Source organism: Eucyclogobius newberryi, unplaced genomic scaffold (genome assembly GCF_026437365.1).
Source record: "Eucyclogobius newberryi isolate DKJ021-1_F unplaced genomic scaffold, fEucNew1.0.hap1 SCAF_16, whole genome shotgun sequence".
Classification (NCBI taxonomy): domain Eukaryota; kingdom Metazoa; phylum Chordata; class Actinopteri; order Gobiiformes; family Gobiidae; genus Eucyclogobius; species Eucyclogobius newberryi.
The window spans coordinates 12889954-12915964 of record NW_027315790.1 but is presented as its reverse complement, the minus strand read 5'-3'; the positions used below and the strand labels follow the sequence as shown (position 1 = coordinate 12915964).

The 26011-nt window shown below is 39.6% G+C and overlaps 1 protein-coding gene across 1 annotated transcript in view; it reads right to left on the bottom strand.

Moving 5' to 3' along the window:
- Positions 1-26011, bottom strand: part of adgrb2 (adhesion G protein-coupled receptor B2) — a 269466-nt gene that overhangs the window by 124010 nt on the left and 119445 nt on the right. The window contains exons 3-4 of the mRNA XM_072447617.1: positions 9032-9115; positions 5391-5579 (exon numbers count right to left, since the gene is read on the bottom strand). Coding sequence (XP_072303718.1) covers positions 5391-5579; positions 9032-9115 — 273 coding nt within the window. The remainder of the gene's footprint in view (positions 1-5390; positions 5580-9031; positions 9116-26011) is intronic.

Here is a 26011-nt window from a genome sequence, read left to right as displayed (position 1 = left end):
ACTTAAAGACATGAACCAGGCGATAGTGGATACAGCGTCTAACAGTAGTGCAGACGCTTGAACATCTATGTGACTGTGCGTTTGGTAAATGGTGGTGGTGGTTGGTGGCTTTGAGCGTTGTGAAGGAGAAATCATTTTTTCTAGTAGTTTATTATTTTCATCACTTTGTACTCAAGCAGTTATTATCAGGAAGAAGTAATGGGGAAACATAACTAATTACTTTTTTAAAAATGTGTTCTTAACTGGTCAATAGGCTACACTGGGTTATAAACGTAGGTGTTAATTTACTGTATTAGTAAAGTGGTGTTATAGTAGCATTTTGAATACTCCTTTGTTATATGATCCATTTTGCACTTAGCATGAAACAAGATATGCAATAGCCATTTTCAAATCAAACAGTGGAAGCCTGGAAAGCCCAGAGTGATATCTATATTTTTACACAGATTGGTATCACTCTGGTCTCCGAGGTCAGATGAGCATGATTGACAGATGAATTAATCAGGGACAGGCTTGGTCCGTTTGTATCAAAGCAAATATGAAAGGGGGGAAAAAGCAGCAGAATCTGTGAGCGAAGCACAAACCTCTGAGGTGAGAGACGTCTGACTTTGTTCCAAATGATAGATGACCAACGAGCTCATCTATTTCACATGTGTCACTGAAGTAAACAAATGCCATTGCACTCACCAGACTCACTCTGTGCAGAACATACTGAACAAGTGTCAGGCCACAATTAGCCAGCTTGTCAATGAACAAGTTGAACAGGTTTGACTCAATAAATACTCAAAATCACATTCTTTTAAGCTCTTTTAACGCCTCTCGACACTTTTCTGTTTGAATTTGATGCAATTCCTGAGAGGCAATCCCCCCCCTCGATGCAACCCTAAACGTCCCCGCGCACCCACCCCGAAACATCAGATAGCCCAAGTATGAAAAAGTAAACGGCAAAACACAGCAACCAATATCCCATCAAAGGCACGGCTGAGAATATTAATATCGACAGTGAATGGGAAATGAGGCACTTAGACATACAAATCGCATTGGCGCATTTGCATAAAAACAAGATTAGCATATGCACTGACAGAGAAGGGAGATGTTCCGAGTCCCGTTTCCCCCCTTTTAAAGACGGGGTTGCGAGAAGGAAGATTGACAGTGTTGACTTTTATGTAGGAAACAACATACGCTCGCAAGGGACGCATCCAAATTAGGCCGAAGCGTTTGCACAACACAGTCAAAGACGATCCATAATACTGAAAAAAATCCAGCGCTCCTCCAACTCAGAAGAACTCCTGTTGTACATACATTACTCACATAGAACGGTGATGTGTTTCCTGCCTGTTCTCAATATGTCACTCAAACTGCCGCGATTGTTTGTCCACGCGCCAGAGTAAGCTCACTTCGGGTTTGTTTGCTCGTTCGGAACATTGCCTTGGTTCACTTGATGCAGAGAAACTCCAAATAAACAATGATGTTCCCCCCAGGGTGCGTTGTTTTTAATTGATGCGGCTTGAAGTGACAGAAGCTAGTTACAAAGAAATGGAGATGAGATAGTGTGCGTTTTAAGTCACGCATCAGGCAGTGTGTGTTTGGTAGTAAACCGAAGGAATGGCTAGTTGAGATTACTGATAAAATGTTGACATGAAAGCGAAAAATATGTTATTTTCCTGTTGCAGAAGTCCGGACAACCCCCATTCCTCTTTCACGACACCAAAAATGTCCGTCCAACAGTGGTAACCTCAGCTAATTTTGAGCGTAAAACATTCTGTACTGTAGTTCTCCGCTGCACGTGTCCAGACCATCTAATCCATGTCAGAACATATTATAGCTATGGTCTCACCTTTTTACCGTTGGTTTTATCTTTTATCCATCATTTAGCCCCCCTTTAGGACACCAGACTTAATTTAATGAATATTACATTTATTTTCTGTATAACTGACCACTTTCTTCTAATGAAAACCATGAAATATGCCTTTGATCTGTGAATGAAGCTTATTAAAGGGGAACTATGTAACTATTCACATGGGGGTCTGGTATGCCTGTCTACATGGAAATGGTACTGCGTTGCATGTAGGGATGCGTACCGCTACGACGGACCGGATCCGGACTTGTAAAAACGTTTCGGTTCAGGTCCAAAAAAAAACGAAACCCCGTTGATTCGGTTCTGGACTCATTAAAAATCTACCACTCACATTCTATATCCTTTACGTTCTAGAATCTAAACCATCTGAAACCTTCCATAGATCGCGAAATTCGTGCTAGAAAAGAAGTAAACACTGACATCGCTGTCAATGGCGCGCCCGGAGCATCAGCGACGCACGCGTCTTCCGCGAGGCAGAAGTTGAAGCCGGCGCAATGAGTTTAAAGACGCGAGAGACCGAACCTTCGGGAAGATCGCTGGCTTAATTGAAGCGTTTGAAGCCGCCGCGTGCGTCGCCGCTTGTGCCGCTCCGTCAGTTAGTTTAACTCTTGTTAAAGGAGCGGGTTGTGCTTTGGTTTGGGTGTAAATATTGTAACTTCTCGCTCAGGTCAGTAATGCTGGTTTAGTGCTCACAACTTGTCACTTTATTTCTTGAACAGAGTTGGTTACTATTGGCCGTAACCATGGTGATGGAACAGGAAAATCAACAACTACCTGGTCTCCTGAGCCTGCTCTTAGCTCCGCCCCAGAGACCGCACGCACTAGAGACTAGGGTCGCTACAATGTGAATAAAATAACTGTTATGTTGTGATGTAGCATTTATTTAGGTGGGTTAATGTGCAATATACATATTTATACATCTAAGTAAATACTAAGTCAAAGTAATATTGTTTAATTGCTGGATTCATTAATTGGAGCTTATATTTTGTAATGGTATTTGTATTCTATTAATAATTGAATATGGTCTTGTGTTTAATGCTGTTAATATGATGTATTGTTTGTAGTGTAAAATATGTTCATATTCTATTTTTGATATTGCTAAGTTGATTGATTTATAGTGGTTCTAGTTGACTGTTATGCTAGTTTTTGAAGGTTTTTACCTGACTTTGATGACAATGGATCTGCAAAATTAAAGAGTGGAAATGTATCTAAAGGTATTAAACTTCAGGTGTGGGAACAGCCCAGTCAGTGAATCAGCTGCCCCAATACTCAACTTGCTCTTGTTCGGGAGTTGTTCCTCTAGTAAAACACATGAATGTGTGTTAGCAGCTAGCAGCTTGTGATTTGTAAGTTGTAACTTCTGTTAATAAACAGTGAATAAACCAGATAAATTGAGTTTATTTCACTCTGCAGTTAAGCCTTGTGTTTGATAGTCGTCCTTGTTCATGTGTCTTCAACTTAATTAAGCCAAGTAGCTTGTGTTACGCTGTTATAACATTATGCAAAAATGGCATGAGTTCAGCCGGACTCATTAGGTCCGGACCTGAACCTAAACCTCTGGATTCGAATCCGGACTTGAACCTGAACGTGGGTTTAGGTATGCATCCCTAGTTGCATGGAATGTTCCATGTTTTATTCCTTTTTTATTGGCAATAGAAATACATCGACGTGGAGCGGACTGAATGTGTTTCCATTGTCCAAACGTGATCCGTACAGGTCTGTTTGAGGTCTATTTGGAGAGAGAACGAAACGAAAGAAAGAACGCAGAATGAGATATGAACAGAAAATAATAGATGTGACTGACTTGTGATAAACAACAGAATTGTCTATTCTATTTATTGTCTATTAAGGTCATCATTTTTGCCATAAGAGCTGATGAACAGAGGCACAAACCTGGTATTACTAAACAATTTGAATTATTAATAACGTATTCATCATTATATTTTTTGGGACCTGGAGCTTCTACAATTAACCCTGACTGCGCCGCTCTAAAGTGAACCTGTCTGAGCACCAGAGCCAGTGGAAAAACGTCTGTGCACCTTTAGTTCAGTCAGGCATTTGGGCATTTGATCTATAGACGTGGAGGTTTGCAGAGGCAGCAAGATCAAATACTAAAAAACAAAACAAAATACAACATTTTCTATTTTGTGACGGTCTTGCCATCAAAATATAGCTGAGTACTTACACAAAGCCACAGGAAAAGAGCCATTATTTCACTTCTACTGCAATCACGGCAATCAAACCTAAACAGGACCCTTCATAGAGCAGCGCAAACACTTCAATCAAACATGAGCAAAATTAGTCAGGTGTTCCATGGTTATTTAGGGATACAGAGGCTGGGCTTGGATTGGTCAGTCTTTCCTTGTATCGCTCGGTCTAAAAAACCCGTACAATAAATTAAACACGGATAATGAAGCTGGTGTAACAGTGGGACAGCATGATTTTTGAAAGAAGGAGCAGGAGAGAGCTAAAGATAGCCGGCGTGCGTTGCAGTCGCGGCGAGTTTAATAGCCCCGCTGACACTGAGCAGAGGTGTTATCTGCTGCTCCGTCTGCCTCGCTCTCAGCTGGCCACGAGTGCGAATTGAAATGACAAGATGACATTTCCATTCTGTGCACTTTTCTCCCCAAAAACACGCTGACATGTTTGCGTTCTCTGTGCATATTTTTCACGGAGCCGTTTGTATTTGTTTCGCTGTAAACTGACATTGACTACAGGATGTCAGAATGCATAAATACATATTCCATAATGAGATGTGCTATTGGAAAACGTTCATTGTACGACACGATTAGAATAAAATGATAGTAAAAATGCCAAGAGTGGCTTCAATATAAAATCCATTAACATTCCCAAATAGAAATGCATTTAAAAAATACATACGGCGCGGTAAGGGCAACAACATACAATTAACATTAATAACTGTAATGTCCTGTAAATGCCCTATTGTGGCTTTTCACATCAGTATTTCATATTTTACAACTTAAACATTATTTTTATGAACAACATTAAGCAATTCAATACTACATTTCTCAGCCGAGAAACAGGAAGTCAACAGCATTAGTAAAGCATGATTTGTAGTGGAGGTAATTTGGGTTCTTAAATGATCAGAACTAATGGTGAAGGAGTCAGGACAAGGAGCAACACCACCTCATGACATCAGAATGTGGAACAGAGCATTTTGAGCTGTTGAGAAGAGACAGATTGTATATGCAAGATTGCTAGAACAGGCAGCAATTAAACTTACATTATTATATATATATATATAGGAATTGCATTATTATATGATTAAAAGTTAAGGAAATACAGTTAATGCATACATAAATAGGTAAATATACTGTATATTTTTATTGAAGACTTGACAGGAGAGAACGTAATTACATTCTAATTCTGAATAATGTTAATCACATCACGAGAAAAAAAGTTTAGACATTTAGAAGTCAATCAATGCCTTGGTAACATTTTATTCCTATTGTTCTGACTTTATCATTCTCCTTGTGCGATCGTTTTGAGAAAGAGAAGCTGCGATGGCCGGTACCTGAGCTGATGATGCCCGGTTCACCTGGGCAGGAGGCGGTGTTGTTGCACATGCGTGTCTCCCGTAGCGCACCACTGCACAGGGTCCCATAAGGAGAGGACACGCACGAGCGTGTCCGCACCTGCCAGCCCTGTCCACAGGTCAGAGAGCACATACTCCACTGTGACCACTCCTCTGCCGCCGGGTCGCCTGCGCCACACAAACGAGACAGAGGCATGTCAACTTATGGAAATAACTGACCAAAGGGACATGGTTTCCAGGTTTCCAGTAACATGTTTGCAACGCTGTGTGTGATGCCAAGTGTGCAACAGAATAGGCCCAAGTTTGGCAGGGTAAAATGTTGGAGTTGTGGATTGTGATGAAGTAAAAGGCCGCAAACAATGGCATAATAAAGTTTAACATATGTATTTCTTTATGCTGTACTTTAATACATGTAGTTTTAATACAGATCCAATACAGATGCACTATAATAAATGAAATGATAAGGTCTGTATAAAAGCCTTTAAAACTTGTGGGACTCGCACAGACTATTGATTTTAATTAAGTGTATGAAGGCCCAGTGGTCCTGTGATGAGAAATAATAAGACTTGAGATATGATATATTTATTTGAAATGTAATGCTTTTATGGCCTTACAACTATAACCAGTCTATTTCATTTCTAGTTCGTGTATGCTCGGTTAGACAACTGGTCGCACAAATAAAAAGAAATAGCCTAAGAAATATGAATAAATTAAGTGAAGAACCCCAAAATGCCTGAAGCCCCTTGGATAAGACCATTGAAGTTGCAAGACAACAATTAAGCTGTAATTGAATTACAGGGCTCTCTGAATATTCATGCCGGTTGAGCCGCATGACGTTAGGCTCTGAGGTGATAGAATAATAACCCATATGATTTATGAGGTGAGCGCTGGAGGGGATGTGTATGATCAAACGCACAGTGAGAGGTGTGTGCGTGTTTGTGTGCGGCTGTGTTCTGGGGCACGGCTGAAGAAGACGATTCCTCCTGTCTGATCATTTCCTCTTCAGCGACTATCGTCCTTGAAAGAGAAAAACAGTAGCCAAGTAGCGCCCCATCCCTCCGTTCCAAATAGTTTATGAATGCCATGTCCTTTGATGGAGGCGTCATCACACGGCAAAGGAGGAAATCAAATTAATTGCATGTCCGTTAATCGCATTACATCTTCATTAACATGCTCTGAGTCAAAGCTTAAGCTTGTCACAAATGCCTGCAGGAGCGAAGGAACGCAGGAGAAGAGAGAGGAGGGGGTGAGGCAGAAGAGAGGGAGCCTCACAGGGGGACTCTTCCCTCTGCACTGCTGCACTGTGCGACTGCAGCGAGTAAGAGCCACCAGGCAGTGGCATGTGGGCACTGCTTTACATACTGTGTATACATGTGGAGCTTTAATGTATTACAATATTCATTATTCAGATTCTCTTTTCCTAACAGGATACATCATGCAGCATTTGAAAGTCACACACAAGCTTAAAATCCCTCATGTCAAAAGGTCAATTAACCATTGTTATCAGCTTAAATGCTGGATATTGTATATCACAGCCCCCAATAAATGCTTGTTATTACTCATTGATTGCTTTTTTGTTTTAAATAAATAATTTGCAAGCAGTACAACTCACAAATATGCTTCTACTATCCAAATCAATGCTCTGCACTGGAGTTATGACTGTGGATTAGCTAAATATAATAGTAGCTAAATGTATCTTATTATGCAAGCACCATACTTCTAATGGTGACAACGTAAATGCATAACTAAACAAACTTTGATTAACACTTTCCTGGCCATAGTATTGTTTTTTATAAATGTAAATATAAGTACTTTTACCCCATTGCGATTGTAGTATTATAAGACTTTAATCAGTGGGCTTGAGGTCGTTCTTCTCATTGAAGTGCATGTGACACGTTCGACTTCACCTTTCACTCAAATGCTGTGAACAAATCATAACTGTTCTGTAACTTGTATGATAATTTGACAGTTTGACAATTTTAGTGAAGTTTTTAATATTACTTCCTGGTTGAACATGGGCAGCAAATATGACATACTGTAGCAATTCCACAATGGTTACCTAGCAACCACATTATGAACAAGGGTCAAAATCCATCAAGTTACAGAATAGTTATGATTTGATGAAAAATATGATCCGATAACACCTTTATTTTAGTTGAACGGTCGTTTAAACGGTCTGAACATTGTCTCCGTTGCCTGTCTCTGTATTTGCAGTTTCACGTCACAAATTGATGACATACTATAAACAGAAGGATTCACCACTTCTTGTAATTTAAAAGTGTGCAAAATGTCTTTACAAACTGCAACGTCACGCATATAAATATTTACCACATATTCTATATCACCAAACTAAGACTTTAAACTAAATATGGTGCACTTGGGCCTTAAGGAGGGCGTTCCACCTGCTTGTCTCTATGTATATGTTATTGCGTTGACTAAAATGTTCCACAGTATGTCATTTAACTTCTCTGGCAGGCGACGCATCAAACCAAGTTCCAGGACTGAACTGGGATGAGGCGAGATTGTTTTTTGCAATGAAACACCTTCAATTGAATAAATGCTATTTAGAGTGTGTTCACACGTCTAGTCCTCCTGATGTGAACTTGGTTTGGTCCTTGTTTAGTCCTGGTCAACTCCAGGTTTGGTTCATCCCAGTTTTGATGAATGTGCAAGTGTGGACATGTTTGATGTTTAATGCCACACAGTGGAACGTTCCAGGCAGATAAATAACATTTCCAGGGAAAAAAGCAGGTGGAGGAGCAACCAGAAAAGTTACATAGTGAACCTTTTGGCGGCAGAGTGGCTAGCACTCTCGTCTCACAGCAAGAGGTATCGAGGGTTGGACTCCTGGGTCAGACCGGGCCTTTCTGTGTGGCGTTTGCATGTTTCTCTGTGTCTGGGTGGGTTTCCTCCGGTTTCCCCCATCAACCCAAAACTTTACAAAAGGTCAAATCCTCCAGCTATGTTAGTCCTGACCAAGCTTTGCACATAGATCTGGAGATGGGTTCAAAGGGGCCCCTGAGATTCCCCAGCGGCATTGAAAGAGCACATTTTAGAACTTCACTGAGGCAAAATGATCGAGGCCAAGAATATTTGGATAATTGTGATTTTACAAGTCACAATAATAGTACTGGTAAGTATTATTGTGACCATTATTATAGTAACTAAAAAAATATATAATTGTTTACAAGCGTAAAAGTGTAAAGTGCTATGTATCTCCACATTAACTTTGGTTTTCACTCAGAAAGATTAAGTTATCCACATAATAGATGAATGGGAATGACAATAGTTATATTTCTTTTCACACAAACATTATTATCATGACATCCGTAGCTAGAAAAAGCAGAATGAAAACCAAAACTAATCAGAGCATGTTCCTTGTGTTTCTGAGATCAGAGCTGAGAGGTGAAGCTACAACACACGATCCTGTAACACTTTAACCTTTTACATAGAGGAATAGAACAGTCCTGTCCACTGTCTCAAAACCAATCACAATACAACACCGGGGAAGTCAAACTGTTACTCTTCCGTTGGTTTTCATTTTGCCGTAGATGTGGGACGTTTCCTGTCATTATCTCCTCTGCTCTGGCCACATGTCCACACACATCTCACACACTCACCTGTCTGTGCCTGAAACACACCTGGCTGGTCGGCTGATCGCGGCCTCTGGGTCTTCACTTTGAGGTCATCGTCATCATACGCATCTGGAAAAAAACCGGAAAAGATACATTACAAAGGATTATAGTGCCTAAAGAGAGATTTTTGGAGTGCTGCCACTGGAAAGGATAAGTGCTAAATTGAAAGGAAACACAGATTTAATTATAGATATGTGGGAGTGCGTGATGATAACTAAAACGGTCTGTGTCACTCTGGCATTTACCGTGCCAAGAACTGACTCTTGGCTCCATCTACTGGCTGCAGAGGGAATTGCGTAAGTGAGATAAACGAGCGCTATAGTTCCGCCGACATGATAAGGCATCCACACAAATGTAATTATGGTGACTTGATGGTAGAAATGCCCAGAACAGTGCTGCCCGGTGGTGGAGTGGTTAAAGCACAGCACACAGCCGGGCTCTAAGTACAGCCGGCCGCAGTGTTGTTCCGACGCCAACAATTTACTGCATGTCCTTCCTTCTCTCTCATCCCCCATTTCACGTCTACCTTTCCTGTCTGATAAAGTCCTCGGGCCAGAAATCCTCAGAACGAGTCTGTTCTTGATTTAAGGACTTAAAGGTCTCCTAAAGATCTCGGTGCTCAACCTATAACATCACTGATCGCGGACAGTGTTTTGTGAATGAAGCTAAATGCAACTCCAGGTATGTTAGAATCTCAAAAAGTAAATTTTGTATAATGTGTGACCTTTAAAAGTAATTAAAAGTACTTTCAAACCAATTCTTGAGCAACAGGGAGCCAGTGTAATGGATGTAACTATAGAATACTAGCATGTACTTTTTGAATGTGTGTCATTTGATACATCTGGGCTTGGTATTGATGACTTTTTTGCATCTGCTTACTTTTGTTAGCATTGTTTGTTGGTACTTTTGCCCATTTTATATGTGAAAATTATAATACTGTGACTGACAGTTTGAGTAAAAAGATGACACAAATAACCCATTTGTTTTCACACAAACTTGATGTTGCAACACTTGCATTTATAGCACACATCATATTGAACCGGAGCACGCAGTTTGAAAGGGAATCGATTCAAACCAACACTGAAATATGAGAAACCCTTCCCTTATCTTATCATTTCAGCGATCATTCACAAAAAAATGATAAAAGTTGGATTAGAAATAATGCAGCGGTGACTATATCTTTTCCTCTGCTGGGTCTGCAAGAGAAACTTCATTTAAAAATCATTTCAAACTTCACCCAGGGGAATATTTCAGGAGCATTTGCGCAAAGTACCAAAGAGAAGCGCATTCCCAAGTTAAATAACCCACATTAAACCATTTTTGTGTGTGAACGAGTTATGTAACACCCCCAAAATGATGACACTAAATGACACTAAAACCTTCTTGTAGCTTTTATGAGGCGAGGGGCATTTAAAGCTACAGATATGCGCACGCAGCACAAGAGATGACTAAGATTTGCCCACACTCTTGCTTCTAATTTGGCGTGTGCGCGGTGGACAAATGTCTGCTTTATTTGATGCCGCATTATTTCATTCACGCAAAGCTTTTCTCATTCTTTCATTTGGTTTTGTTCTCAGCAGGGTGACACCAACAAAAGCCCAAAACAACATATTTAAACAGAAGAACAGCGTGTAGCAGCGTGTTGCAGTGATTGGAGAGACTGAAATCTTCTGAACTGCTGTGTCGTTGTTTGTCGTACATGGTTAACAAATGGGACAAAGAGTGTGGTTATGCTAAGAAATTAAGTGAAACCAATATGAAGTACACTATCTAGTTTTACCGTATATACATGATATTACCAAGAACATAATTCAGTAATAGAATATAGTTTGTTGGAATTAAAAAGTGCTACTAGACAATGACAAAAAAGCATATTTACACAAAATGTAAGTCAAATAAACTGTAGATATGAGGTAGATATGTCATTATTACGATGTTTCAAACACTAATTGGCACTAACACTAATGGAATGTCACTGTTCAATAGTAAAAGTAAAAAGGGAGAAGAATGTCAAACAAAGTAATCCTAATGAAAAACACTTTTGTCAGAAAAATACATTGTTTTAATGTTAAATAGCATATTAAATATTAAACATGTTTCCCATATATATTCATACAATTTGCATTTACCATTTCATTACCAGTCTTTCTTGTATGTCTTTGTTTTTTTCACAGGAGTAAAGAAAAGAGTATTTTCTCACTTTGTGTTCATCTGCATTGCACTTTTTAAGACTAAATTCTCAGTTATGCTCCATTTCCTATCGTAAACAGCTCTGTGCGTTATAGTCTTGGTTACGGTGGCTTCATTTATACCGTTTCTAAAGTAAAGGCTAAATAACCACCAGACGGTGTTCAAAATCATTTAGAGAATTCACCAAAACGGAAGAAAAAGTGCAACTAGAAAAACAAACATTGAGGCACTTTAGGTCACATTTGTTGGACAAGAGCCAAGAAAACAAAGTGAGAAATAATGTATTTGTTTTGCAGCTTGTTCTAGTCAATTTTGAAAAGTTGAGCTGCACTACTCTCCACTCCACAGTGGTCAGCACATGTGCAGCTCTGTTGCTACGCATCCATAAGCTGTGAAAAAAACAACAATTGCATAGGGACCAAATGACACAGTCTCGAGCGCAGTGCATAAATGATTTATAATCATAAACTAAATTAACTGTTCATTTTTCTGCTAGTGCAATTTAAGACCTTCACTCAAATTACCTGTTTGTATTTGCTACTCAATGCTCTCTTGGATGCATGGCAAGACTGGAGTAAACAGAGAGGAAAGTATGAAGCAAAGACGAGTGGGTAAAGCCCTTTGCGATCTGGCCAGTGTATCATATATTGTTTAATCTTCTGGACTGCGTTCTAATGGGCACATCATCACACACTTCATTACCTAACTGTGACCACTTTCCACCAATTTCAGCATTTTTTCTCATCTCTGGGGAATCGGTGCCTCCCTCATCCGTGGCTTTATCACTCCCAGCTCTTCACACAGGGTCGATATGTGGGGCAAATGAGGACATGTGGTCAGTCAGTGTTGCCAGTTACATCTACACAGATCAAAGACGGCATAAGGGCTTTCGAACTGAAGCTACAGCAAGGAGGCGGCATAAACTTTGAAATGAAATAAAAAGGAAGTTTTAGAATAAAGTGGAATTTAAGTACATAATGTAGCAGAGCAGAGGTGGTGGTGCACACAGCAGAGCACTTACAGTGTTCAAAAGCAAGCATTAAAGATAAAAAGGCAGTTTCACACAGAATGGCGGCTGCGCTGTTGTCACGGTGAAGCCTGTCAGTCATTTGGCAGGTTGGTGACAGTGATTTGTCTGAAAAGGTGTACCTATGACTGACACACTGCCACAGGATATCGCTTTGGTTTCAAGTTTTGTACTTACTCTTTCAAATGCTGGAGCAAAATGGCAATGTGCATTTTTTGCTGTTTGTCAGTGTAATGGTAGCATTTGAATTTTTTTGGGTGCAATCGCCTATGAAAGGAAAAATGACTGCTTCAAAATGAGTAGACCTGCATGTAAAGAAGCTTTTTTTTACCCGATGCAGTATGGCATATCACTTCTACAAGTTAGTTGCATGGTGAGTTGATAGATTATTACACCAGACAACCTTCCTTTCACAATCAGCCACATCCCTGAAAGGACAAAGGAAGACTAGATGTTAGAATATTTAAATTGAACCTGCATGTCACACCTTTCTGCATGAAATTGTATCCGAAAAAGAATGAATGGTCAGTTTTGTCAGTTTAAAGGTACTTATATTTAACTATAACATACATAGAGTAATATTTCACATTTTGCTCATCGTAAACTGCAATAATCTAAAACTGATTAGTAATAAAAACATGTCCATTGACTTCCTCTTGAAAACTGCTGAACTGATAAGCCCCGCCTCTTCACAGTGACATTTCACCGTAACAAGCAGCAGATTGCCATTTATACCTTTGCATTTTACAAAAAGGGGCTAAATGACATTTTAGAACCCTATACTGTATATCACTTGGGTCTTAAAGGTTCACTCTGTAACTTCTCTGCCTTTTTTTGCTCTTTTCTTTATAATGTTCTGGTGATTGTCAGCCACATGTCTCAAAGCGGGGTCACCTCGACACAGATCCAACATGTCCAGAAAAGCTACATATTGCAATGGATGTAAAAACTAATAATCGTGGCTATTTTAGAAGCACAAATGAGTACTTTGAATAAATAAATGGATTATGTCTTTTCATGTGGCTGTTTATATCACAATAACTTTACTTTTGCATTCAGACAGTTTGATTTCATAAAGCTGGTCACATACCTTTAGAACAGTAACGTGTTAGAATAAAAAAAATATGGATTTTACTTTCTGCATTTTCAATAAGCATGAATAATCATTATATTGTGGTGTTTCATCTCACAATAACTAACATGATATCCTACATTGGGCATGTTTAATATTTCAAATAATTGCAACAAAGTACAGGGATGTGGGCGGTGATAGGGGGTAGGTGAAAATCCACTACAATCTACTACACTCAACCATTCAGAAATCAATCAAAATACAGCTGAAGAAACTAATAATGAGGAAACACTGTTGCAACAAGGTTAAAACCTCATTAATACGATCATGCATAATATGTCCCCTGTAATGAAACAACAACATCCTTATCTGTAATATTCTAAACCTCATTCTTGCCTCTCAGTTTGCTTATTTTCCCTAATCCGAAGCAGTGGATGAAGCATGCAGGAGGACACAAAAGTCTCGTCTGCCCTGCTGCGTCTATCACTCAGCGGGCACAGGCTGTTGAAAGATTCTTCATCACACTGCAGAGATCGCCGCAGTCTCCGTAACCACACACAAACAGAATTAGCCCACAGCACAGCGAATGCCTAATTACACACATTAGCGACGACAACAGAGCTTTAAAATACCTTGATGTGGCTCGCGGACGTGCTGTGACAAACACCTGCACGAGAACAAGTAAATATGGTCGAGAGATTGGACCAGAACGGAGGAAGAGGGCAGGCTTTCTTTGCTTATTTCAATAACCTGATTTAAAACGAATACAGAACATGTGCAAGTGTGTCAACCGAATACACAAAAAGACAAAAATCCAACCATATGAACTTTGTGGCTGGAGTTTGCGTCCACAGGAAAATGTATTGCATTAAAGAGGTATTTTCAATCAGTGACAGAAGGAAATATTTATTTACATTCATCTAACTCTCACAAACCCTTGGGCACATCACTAGTTTTCACAGACGTACATTTTTTGGCCCCCAGCACAACTTTAGAACAGCTTTTTGGATACAAAAGTGAAGCTGGGTGGACCCTTGCTCAGCCAGCTCTCACCACAAAGTGTCGTGTCATGACTCATATGACGCTTTCTTAACATTTTAATAATTATATGAAGACAGGGTGCAGGTCTGAAGTTTAGCTACGGTAGTCTTGACCAAACCTAGCACAAAGATCTGGAGAAGGGTCCCCAGCGTTACCTTATCTTACACCAGTGGTTCTCAACCTTTTTCAGTTGCGACCCCCATAATAAAAAAAAAAAATATTGGCATTCACGACCCCTAAACACACAAAATAGGCTTCCCACAAAATTATAAAGTAGCCTTATTTCAAATTGTTGATGTTTTTTCTGGATATAGGGCTAAAAGCAGGGTGTCAAGCCTTGTGAAAGATTATTACTAGGACTGGGCAACGATTCAAATTTTTAATTGCGATTAATCGCATTATTTCCCTGATTAATCACGATTAATCGCAGTTTTACGTGCAAAATTCAAAATCAATTCAATAGTGTAAAGTGCATCAGCATTTTATACAGTGGCAGTTAAATAAAATATCAAGTATTCACTTGCCACAAAATCCTGAGCGACAATCATTAAAGATTAACAGGCCACTTCAGAGGTAACGTCAGAAACATTGTAATCTCATGAAACATTAGACACTCACAACACATTTTAGGAGCAGCAGAACCAGTCTAGTACCAAATGTCCCTAAACCAGAAAACACTTCAGTACAGTTTGTACATTCTTAGAACTTGACACTAAAGCGCCATAATACAATACAATAAGTTCAATACAAATAAATACATTGTGTACATTTTAACGTAAACAATGTTATCAAACACAAAACTAAAGCTTATTGCCACTGCCAGGGCATTGAAAAGAACCAGAAAAGTTTGTAGATTCCTAAAACTGGGTGTTTTTTTACTCTTCTGCACTAAGCCAGTTGCTAAGGCACCAGATTATTCACGTTTTCAGCTGATAAAGACGTGCGCCCCCCCGGCGGGACCTGCTCACACGGGCCCCCGGCGGGTTGACTCGGCTGGCGCCTAGCAGCTGACTTTGTAAAGTTAATAAACCAAAGCCATGGTCCAACATTAAACTCCATTTACACCACGAGAAAAGCAGCACAGCACAACTCCTCCACTGCGCATGTGCAGGACGACTCAGACGCACGTCTGCTGCTGAGTGTATTCTACGGACATGAGTCCGGCGCATCGAGAACGCGCGTCCGGTGCGTTTGTCTTTCTAATGTTCACGCGCTCAAATTCTGCGTAGGGCGCGATTCGGCCGCAGCGGTTTGTACAAGGCTTTAGAGCTGGTACGGACCAGGGGAACCCTTGAAATAATTTCCCCCATGGGGTTCCTGACCCCCAGATTGAGAACCACTGTGTATTGTGTAAGAACACAATACACTTTATGGGGGGAAATATAATTTCATATCTTCAATTGTGTGTGTGTATCATTTATCATAAAACTACAAAAAAAAAAAAAAAATGACCCGATGAACAATTAACCAGTGAATGTCTATGTGGACTCGACTGTGATTTATGGTTTAAAGGGCGTAAAGAGGGACATATGGTAACCTTGTTAAACAATGTGTAAATCAGATAGCATGTAAAAACACTGTGAGACACTCCACTGCTCACACATGTATAGTGCATGAGAGTGTGTCCAGCCAGGCAAATTGAGCACACACAAGCACACACAAGCACGGCTATTTTCAGCCATATATCAAATCTGAGCTTATGGCTTCTCTGGTGCTGGTCATTTACTCCAGGGTCCATCTGGGAGAGTCCAAACTGATAGAAGTGCATCATAATGGGCTTTTTATAAGCTACAGGACAGCCACATCCACTCCATCTGGCCCCGTCGCTCCTCGCTCTCATCTGTGCGCCCTCCTATCGTCGCGTGGCAGATATGAAGAGAGAAGTGGAATCTGGTTGGGGCCGCACAGCCTCTGCCTTACTACAGGGGGCCCAAGGTCAGTTATGTGCCTTCGAAATGGATTCAGAATCGAGTTTTCTGCACCCCGGCGTCGACCACTGTTTTCATATCAGTCGCTCATACATGCGGCTGCGCACCTTCACAGCTATATACACACGGATAAACACAGGGGTGGGCAAATTCTTCTACCACCAAATTGGCTTTGTTTCATTTCATTCGCAGTTTCAAATAGTCTTTCGTCTCCCCACATTTTCACTTTCATATTAGATATTTTCAAATCTTCAGGCTCACAAACCGTCAAGTCATTGTGTCAGGATGCAAGCCCAGAATACAGCCTTGATTTCAGGTTCTCAGACGGGAAGTACGCACACGCTTTACTACATGTTACTATCGGATTGTGGGGCCGTAGTCGACTAAAATAAATGTTGGTCGACTCAAGACTGTGTGCATCAATTAGTTGACTAACTGGGAAGTGGCGTGAAACTGGCAACTCCTAAACTCTAGTATATGATGTGACCAAAACTGCACTCACAAGACCATAGGTTCATAGAAACAAACAACATATTTATACAGAAAATTACAGGGAAATGGAAGATTAAAATGGCAGATTAAACTCAATACCAGAACTCCAGCCAAATTCTCATAATCCCATCAACTGATTAATTGATTGACTAAACGGGTAAAAACTTACGCCGGATTGTTTCTGGTTTGTTCTGATTCAGTCTCAGTGTTTGTCCACAATTAATATTCAGGCAAATATTGAGGTAATGTTGAGGTTTGACACAAAGCAACACAGCTGCATTGCAAAAAAGAGACAATGACATTAATGCTCTGGATTGATCAATACCCGAGGACACACAACTATACCCCAGTGGTGGTTAAGTTTTACTATAAAGTAACCTAGCAGTGTTTACAGTCATGGCTAGTAGCAAACTAAATGGATCAATGGCAGATAAGCATTAACCCCGGGTTAGCCACACACGTAATTGGATGTCTCTGTTTGAGTGTAACCAATTACATACTTACAAAGCTAAAGGCTAAAAGTCTGGGTCTGCGACTCATTGCGTGTCACCCTGGCACCCAGATTGTCCTATAATTTAAATTTATTGTCAGATAACATGCAATCACAATATGATCACCTCGAGTAGAATTTCCATAAGTTACCACATTGAAGGGATAACCGAGGTTTTGAGGTGCTCAAAGCTGTGGAAACAGCTCCAAATCGATCCATACTTGAAGGAACAAACAGATGATAAATATCTGTGATAATATTATTTCTATTAGCAGGAAACTAAGAAGAATAGATTTACTTTAGTCATCACAAAGGCAATAATCTTCACAAATGTCTGCTCAATTATGACTATATTGTAAACAGCATACCTTAAAAACAAAGCAAATGAAAGTAATCCACCAATGTGTTTAAACTGATGAACCACAGTTTGCAGATTCTCGGGGTGGTCATTGATATGTTGTCAATAAAAAAATAATGAAGAACATTTTGATATACCGGTACACTGCATTGTAACAAAAAACATTTGGTGAAATCAGTCTACACAAACATAGTTTATTAGCCTAACATTTTCATTTACACTGTAGGTCTTGTCCCAGTGGGCTTTGTCTCTTCACACATTAGTCCTACGCAGACTTCTTATTTATGCAGCTGAGCTTGCAGTTAGAGTGACCACCGGTCCCACTTTTGGTCATACTGTCCTGCCAAATGGGCTTTTGTCCCACATCTACCTCTTTACTGATTTTCCAAAGAGGACAATTCAGACCATGCTCTCTGTCTAGGTGTCCACAAGGGGCTTTTAGCGGCTGCAGTTCTATTGTTATGTATTTGACTATACACTAGAACACGTTTGAATGAATAACATATGCCAACTCTACTAAAAGTGTGCAATGCACTCACTAAATGCACATTTATGAAGAGATGCTCATCATTGTCAGCCAGGAGCACACAGACGCATGTGCCTCAAGGGTCATTTTAAACAATGCTACATTACAACAGCCGTGATAAAACGTCACTCCAGATGATCAAAACAGCCACAGATGCACTCATTATTCTGCAACACTCTTGTTATTCCCATAATTGTGATAGATCTATGGTTATTGTTGCTCATGTTGTAGCTTCAGAAAAGACTTGTTTACCTTCATTTAATCAGTCTGCATCCTCCATTGCACACAAACTAGTTCACTGTGTGATTAAATACCTGTATTTATAACTAACATCTAATCATAGCCTTAGTTACATACAATGACTTGCCGTTAAAAGCGAGTTATTTTAAAGTCACTTTAACTGAAAATTTTCCGTTGTTGTCACTAGAGCACAATCAGTTTAATCCTGGTGTTGTCCTTGCACTAAATAAACTTTAACAAGTGTTGTTTGTCTCCATGGTTGTAAAAGCACATGGACATGACACTGTGACTTCAAACTTATTAAACGTCTTATTTGGATAGGTCTCGAAACAATTAAATAATATTTTTGACACACAGTAGTTGTAACTTGTAGTAAAAAAAAAATCCCCTCCTTGATAAAGTTTAAGAATATCCGGAAGTATGTACACCCTCTTCATTTGATGTATTTATTCTAGCATCACTGTATCACCATGATCTGCACGTCCATGAATCACGATGACAAAACTGAATGTCATAACTTCTAAAACGACCCAGTTCCGGTTCAACCCTGCGAACAGTTCTGTTTATTGTAGCCAGCCCATATGATTGAGTTGTGCTCACGTTTGGCTTCAGACTTGCACTGTTACTATGGCAACAATGTCCCGCTGATATTGAATAAAACATGCTATTCAAGTCAACAAAATGGCCAGTTAAAGAGCACTTTTGATTGATAGAACTTTTCAAAATGGAAATATGTGGTGGAGGTAGTGACGTTTTAAAGAATACGCTAAACATGATTTGTAATGGGATCGAGAACTGAAAGGAAGAGGTAGTGCGCTATTTTGTGGAAACGCTTATGCCTTATTGGCAGTAAACAGCCTGTTGTTAGCCTTGCATAATTGTGTTTTGTGCCCATTTCCATTTGTGTGCAAACATGCTAATATCGGTGTTAACATGCATGTTTATGGTTATGTGACATCCCTAGCATTTCACTGCTAATCAACATTGAGAGCACACTGACAGCACATATAATACTAATGACTGAACCAAGTGTATGCATGAACAGAGCCACAATTAGCATTAGCCAAAGCAGTGGAGTGTATGCAACTCAGGCAGTAAGCACATGCCGCCCACAGCCCTCTGTCCCAATTGAGGATACAAGGGTCAATGGGATAGAACATTGCATACTCTGCCAACACACAAAGCCAACACGAAAGTTCAAATTTACCAGTGTTGGGCTGACATGAGTTACATTACTCGAATATTGCAACTTTAAAGGCATGTCTTTTTGTTAAGAGTAAGTGTATATAAGCTGTTCAAAAACATACCTGGAGTTGGGCATTGCTTCCTTCAGTAGTCCTGTTTACTTGTTCTGAGCACTTGGACATAACAAATAGTTGCATAACAGATAATTGCAGAACAGTTTTCTTTGACCATCGCTGGGTTTGTTCTGAGCATATCTGCATTCAAATTGCATTCATCACCAACGCATGATATATTAGCTAGTTATATATTGATGTTAAATTAAATGATTCAGTATCAATACTCTAGCTCCCAATATCAATATTAGAGTTGGGTTAAGTTACACTTTATTGTCCCCGTTGGGAAATGTGTCCCTTGCATTTGACTCATCCTTCAACGCTGCTGGGGCATTTCCTCATCTCCAGGTCTTTGGGCAAGGTTTGGTCAGGACAACTTTTGCTGCAGAATTTTTACCTGATGCATGTTTTGGGTTGATGGGGGAAACCGGAGCACCCAGAGGAAATCCACCCTGAATTCCTCCAACACTTTGGGGGGCAGTACAGTGGAGCCACTATTGAGGGCATAGACTATTCATAGCAAATGAAATAAATTTGGAAGATGTCAGAGTGTTTCGAAAACTTGTCATTCATTAAAAACTGACGGTGGCCATATTCTGGATTTAAAAAACATTGGCACGGCTTTTTTCTGGCATTTTTACAAGTGGAGAAAGCATTTAAAACGAGCCGTGACAGCCATTCTCCCTCGTCTGTGGAAGCGCTAGCAGTGGAGCTAACGTTAACTCTGCACACAGGAGCTCATAGGAAAGATTTCTGCTGCAAATATTCGATTGAACACACAGACTTAAGTGTTTACTAAGTTTCAAGCCTCCAAAACACTGCGTAAACTATACCAGTGCTTTATACCGGGTGTTTGGCTGCGGAGAACGAGCTGCACGCAAGGCTAAAAATAAGAAATAAGACAGTCTGTGCGCACTGCCGCACTCATCAGTGGATTGTGTCGTCACTTGAATAAAATGTTTATATTGATTACGAGGAGTTAAATGTAGTAAATACTAGTCCCTGGCTATGTGGTAAATACTAGTCCCTGGCTATGTGGTAAATACTAGTCCCTGGCTATGTGGTAAATACTAGTCCCTGGCTATGTGGTAAATACTAGTCCCTGGCTATGTGGAGAAAAAGGCAGTATCGCTTCATTATCTATAGCAAATTCTGCAATCACCCCAGAATAATAATAGTAACAGTACAAACATATCTCGAGTGTGCAGCCTATTAATTAGGTCCATTCTCAATGAGGATGTATCAGAATAAGTAGTTGAAATTATATTTTATGATATATATGATTAATCTTTAATAATAATATATATATACTATCTTAATAATAATCATTATTAATCTTATTTTAGTATGAAATATGTCATATTAATACAAATATATGTGCCTTTTGTTAAAATGGCTTTAACTATAGAACAATTATTTTTTCCTATAGTATTAAATCAAATTGCATCAAAATGCTGTATATCGAATTGTATCGTATCAGGACTGCACTGTATCGAGGTGCATATTGTATCGTGAGCCAAGAATTGAGAGATGTATCATCATTTCTATACCAAATGTTATAAATAATTTCCATGAAGTTTAATTATATAATATCCAAGTAAATAAGAATGGGGTGCTCACATTATCTCAAGGAATGAATGGCACAGAAACACAAACGATTAACCGGATTCAATCAAAGTTACCTCAACAACTCACACAATGTTCGATAATCTTTTAAGAGCGTTTATACATTTGCACTGCTAAACTAGATTTGAATTTCCCATGATGTATTCTTGATGAGTTGTTTTCTTATAAAAGACAATAAGCAATTCATTTAGGCTTTTTCACTTGCACAATGAGCCGTTTAGTTCCTCTGCTTAGCATACCCTTTTTACCTTCTTTTATTGTGGTCTGTACTAAAAGAGATAAACTATCATTATCATGTCCAATGGCTGTGACAATTAACATGTCGCTTTGTTCTCTATATGCTCAAACAAGTGGAATAAACAAGAAACATAGGCCTCTACATTGACACTTAAAAATACTCAATCCACCCATTCATTTCACACAATATGCCAATGAGATGTGTGTTTTCTCTGTCACAGCAATTCATAAGAAGATTATGCTTTATATTAATTTTGCTTATTGTTTTATTGAATGAAGGTATACAAACATGATGACGATACACCTACTTATTAATAAAACATGTACAACTATTTTGTGTTTGTTCAAAGCATCACTGGCTCCATCTACAGTTGCTTGGTTACCAGTTGGCATGAAATGAACAATTTGATTCATGCAGGTGTGAATGTAAAACTTTCATGCCTTGTGGCTTCCTCTTACTTATAGGACAAATTGTGATTGCAGTAGTTTTAGCCCTTTCTTACTCAGTAAATTGCAGTACTGCACTAACAATTACCAGGTCTGGGATCGCAGGCTTAATGGTGGAATCTATTGACGTTATAATGAAGCGATATAGTCTATATTAAATACTCCAGGGTCAACTTAAAAACACTCCTGAGACCATTGGACCTTTTCCTATACTTTACAAACACTAAAACCGTATCCTCCATACATTCAGATGCCTGATTGACATGCAGATTAATTAGAAGCCCCTTTTATACATTCAGTACATTCAGCCTCATCTGGGAATTTACCTGGCTTTGCCAGAGCTGTGACATGTGTGAATGAAGACAGAACTGAATTCCCTGCATGTTTGGACTATGCAGGGAATTGCCAGTACCACTGATGGTTTCTTTTGTTACAAGCTTAGTTTCCCAGGTAACGCTATGCAGTTAAGTTCCACTTTCCTTCAATTTAAATGATGTAGCACATTCATACAGTGATAGAATGCAGAGACACATTGCCTGGTTAAGTGTGAACAGAGCAAACGTGACAATGTTCTGGGACTGAAGCCTGTGTGAACGTGGGTCACTGCTGACTGTTCTGCCAATCTGCACGTGGCAATTTACTGGGAACTTTGAATGTGGCAAGAGAAACACAGTCTTTTTGTGTCAAACAATACAACACTTAGGGAAAATAGTTTTCTGCTGAATCAACGAGTGAAGAACTTAACTCGAACTCTAAATCGGAGGTTAAATAGGTTATATGTGTCATACTGAATGATTCAAGGATATGCAAGTAGAGATATTTCTAGCGTGTTTGGATCGTTTAGTAGTTAAAACCTTTGCTATTGTTTTGACATGAACCATTATACTTAAAGTATTGGACGTAATGGACGATTTTTTGCCGATTTGAGAACTCAAGCGGAACTCCCCCCATGCGGAAGCAGAGAACAGCTAGAGAGAAGCAGCTAGACGTGCCTTTGTTTATTAGCGCGACGGATCGCATCGCATCTCTCGTCTCTGTAGATTTCTGTCTCTTCTGAGCCAGCTCAAACTGTCTTTGTCTGTCTTAATTTGTCCTATACACTGAGGGAACTATATTATGATAGATCCATGCGCTTAGACACAGACAAACGTGCTGCTCTCTTGGGGAGGAGCCAGAGCGAGGCTGCAGGTGAGCAGTAGGTGCATCCTATGATTGATACGTGGCAGGACTAATCGGCAGGACTAATCGGCAGTCCACGCCACGAGGAAATGAGACTGAGATTTGGCGCCAATTCCACCTTTAACATATTCTCTTTTTGATTTGATTTACCTGTAGAATGTTTTATCATTGTTCATTATTTTATGTTGCACCGAATCACCAAAGCAAGTTCCTATGTTTCTGAATTCTGTTCATTAACAATAAACATTTTCTGATTCTGATTCTGATACTACCTTTCCTTTTTCTTTGCTACAGCACTTATAATGAATAATGAAAGAAACAAAAAAACTAGAATCATCCGAAAAACATTATAGGGCAAATGTTAGGCATTATTTGCATTGTCGTTTTCTAACCAGGATGAATCAAACTACCGTGACTGCTATTCCAGGTATGTTTTTGGATGAGGAAACCGTGCTAAAACATTTATGATTACGCACTGTACTGGGTTCTTTTTAAACAAAGAAATTATATGGCAAAGTCAGGAACAGCAGCAGTCCAAAAAACAAGATCGCAGTTGGCTGGCTCTGGAGCTAGTGCCTGCGGTGCACACAACTCCCTCCTGGAACACACAGCCCTGTTGTGGTGCGAGAAGGCCCCTTTTTATAGCAGGAGGCTCCTCCCCCAAATCAATCAACAGTAAAAATCTATATTTCTCTTCAAACAGAAACATACCACTTTCATAAATAATACAATACATTCCCAAATCTACTTCTATGTATCGGGGTTTAAAGTAAATCGGAAAAAATATTAATTTCACCCAAAAACGGCGAGTTACATTACGTCGCAAGTAACCGGCTATTGGGCAGGTAAGAGAATCGCCAGTACAGGTGCGTGTGTGTGTGCGCGTGTGTGTGTGCGCGCATGTGTGTGTGTGTGTGTGTTTGTGTGCGCGTGTGTGTGTGCGTGTGTGTGTGTGTGTGTGTGTGCGTGTTTGTGTGCGCGTGTGTGTTTTGGCGCCATGTCACCCTGGTCTCCCCGCGCTGGCTGACGAAGCTACTTCGTCACACACACATCTGAAACACTAGCCTGTCTATTCACTGTCACACACATGGTCACATATGGCATTATACACCTACACCACACTGATCGATGACATGTGGGTCGGCGCCGGGGCCTTGACCATCAGAGAAACCCAGCTCAGATCACAATGTGTCACTGCAGATCAGTATTCAAGGACTCCAGCAGCATCATCTGTTCAGGAGATGATCTTTTCTGCCTATTCATACATGTTCCTATCGTACACTATGAGTACAAACATACACTTAAAAAGTGGAAATTAAAGTTGAATCATCAAATAATGCTGGCCTGGATTTTGTTTTACGTGAAAGCATAAATGCCTGTGGGCGTATCGCCGATGTGTCGCCGATGTGTCTGTCTAGTGCACACAAAGTCAAGTACACTGAATTAAAAGTAGCTAGCAGTAAAATCATGAGATGTGATTGAAATAGTATTTTAGGAACATAGTGGTGCCATTCATTCACAATTTACATTTTTAGTACTTACGATAACATTGTGACCTGAACAATTATTATTTTCGATTGACTAACCTTGACACTTAGACAGCAAACGCTACCTTGAATTTTATGTATAAAGCCTTCCATTTTTTTATGATTCAGAAACAAAACATAAAAATAAATAAATAAATAATTACAATTAAAACAAAAACATTATAATTCATTATTCGTGTAATCTGATAACAAGTGTTTGAGATGAGCCTGTCAGAACTAGTTTGGCTGTTGGAATCACTCGTTGGATTTGTCACTTTAGGTGTGACTGACTCTTTTCCACCTTCTCTCTTTCGCCTTCACTTGACACTCTGACTTTGCAAATGTCCAACAAATGCAACTTTGTGTATAACTCATCGTATCTAGCCATCTTTCCGTCAATCACAACTGCATTCTCTCAGAAGGACGTCAACTTGAAGCCAAACCAAATCCTTTCCCTGCCAACCTGATTTAGATTCACATTATAATAAACTACATTCATTTGTAAGTCATAAAGGAATATCCTACAGGCAACAGTCTGCAATTACAGGCTGCGGGAACAGAACTGTCTGGTCTGAGTATGGTCAGAACAGGGCCCAGGTCACATAATGGATATTCTCGGCTGTTTAATTTTTGGCTTTCAGTTCTGTTTAATTTTGGGTTTTACTCAGTGAACAGTGCAATCCTGTGGGGCTCAGTTAGTCAAGTCATGCCCCAAAATTGCTGACAGTTTCCCACAGTTTGCGGTACAACAGATTGGAAAAGTCTTAAAAATAACTCTAAAAAGGAACAGAATATACTGAAATATATGTTTGATTGGACTAAATGTAACAAAACCATCCATTTTTTGGGTTAATGTACTGTAGAATATAGAATGCACTTTACATTTACATTTACAAGTGACAACAGATGAGCAGTTCATTATTATTCCAGTAACTGAAAGTGAGTTTTCAAAAGTTTTCAAAACCAGACACTACCTCAATATCATCTTTCTTTTGTAGCTAATTCCATTTCCACTAAGTCTTTCTTAAGAAATCCCTGAGTCAGCCGCACGCCACCCTGATGAATTACTCGAGTATTCTAAGCCAATAGTCACATTGATTGACTTTAAAGCGCCATGGCTTGTTGTCCAGTGAGTACAAGAGCACTATCTTGTATAGCCTTATCCCTGTGACACCAAGCAAACCCCACCTTGAGCTCTTCAATGAAAGCTCATCTGTGGCATTTGAAATTATCTCTCACTTTAGTTTTCGTGGAGACCTTTTAAATGGCAAATCCACATGTCGTCATT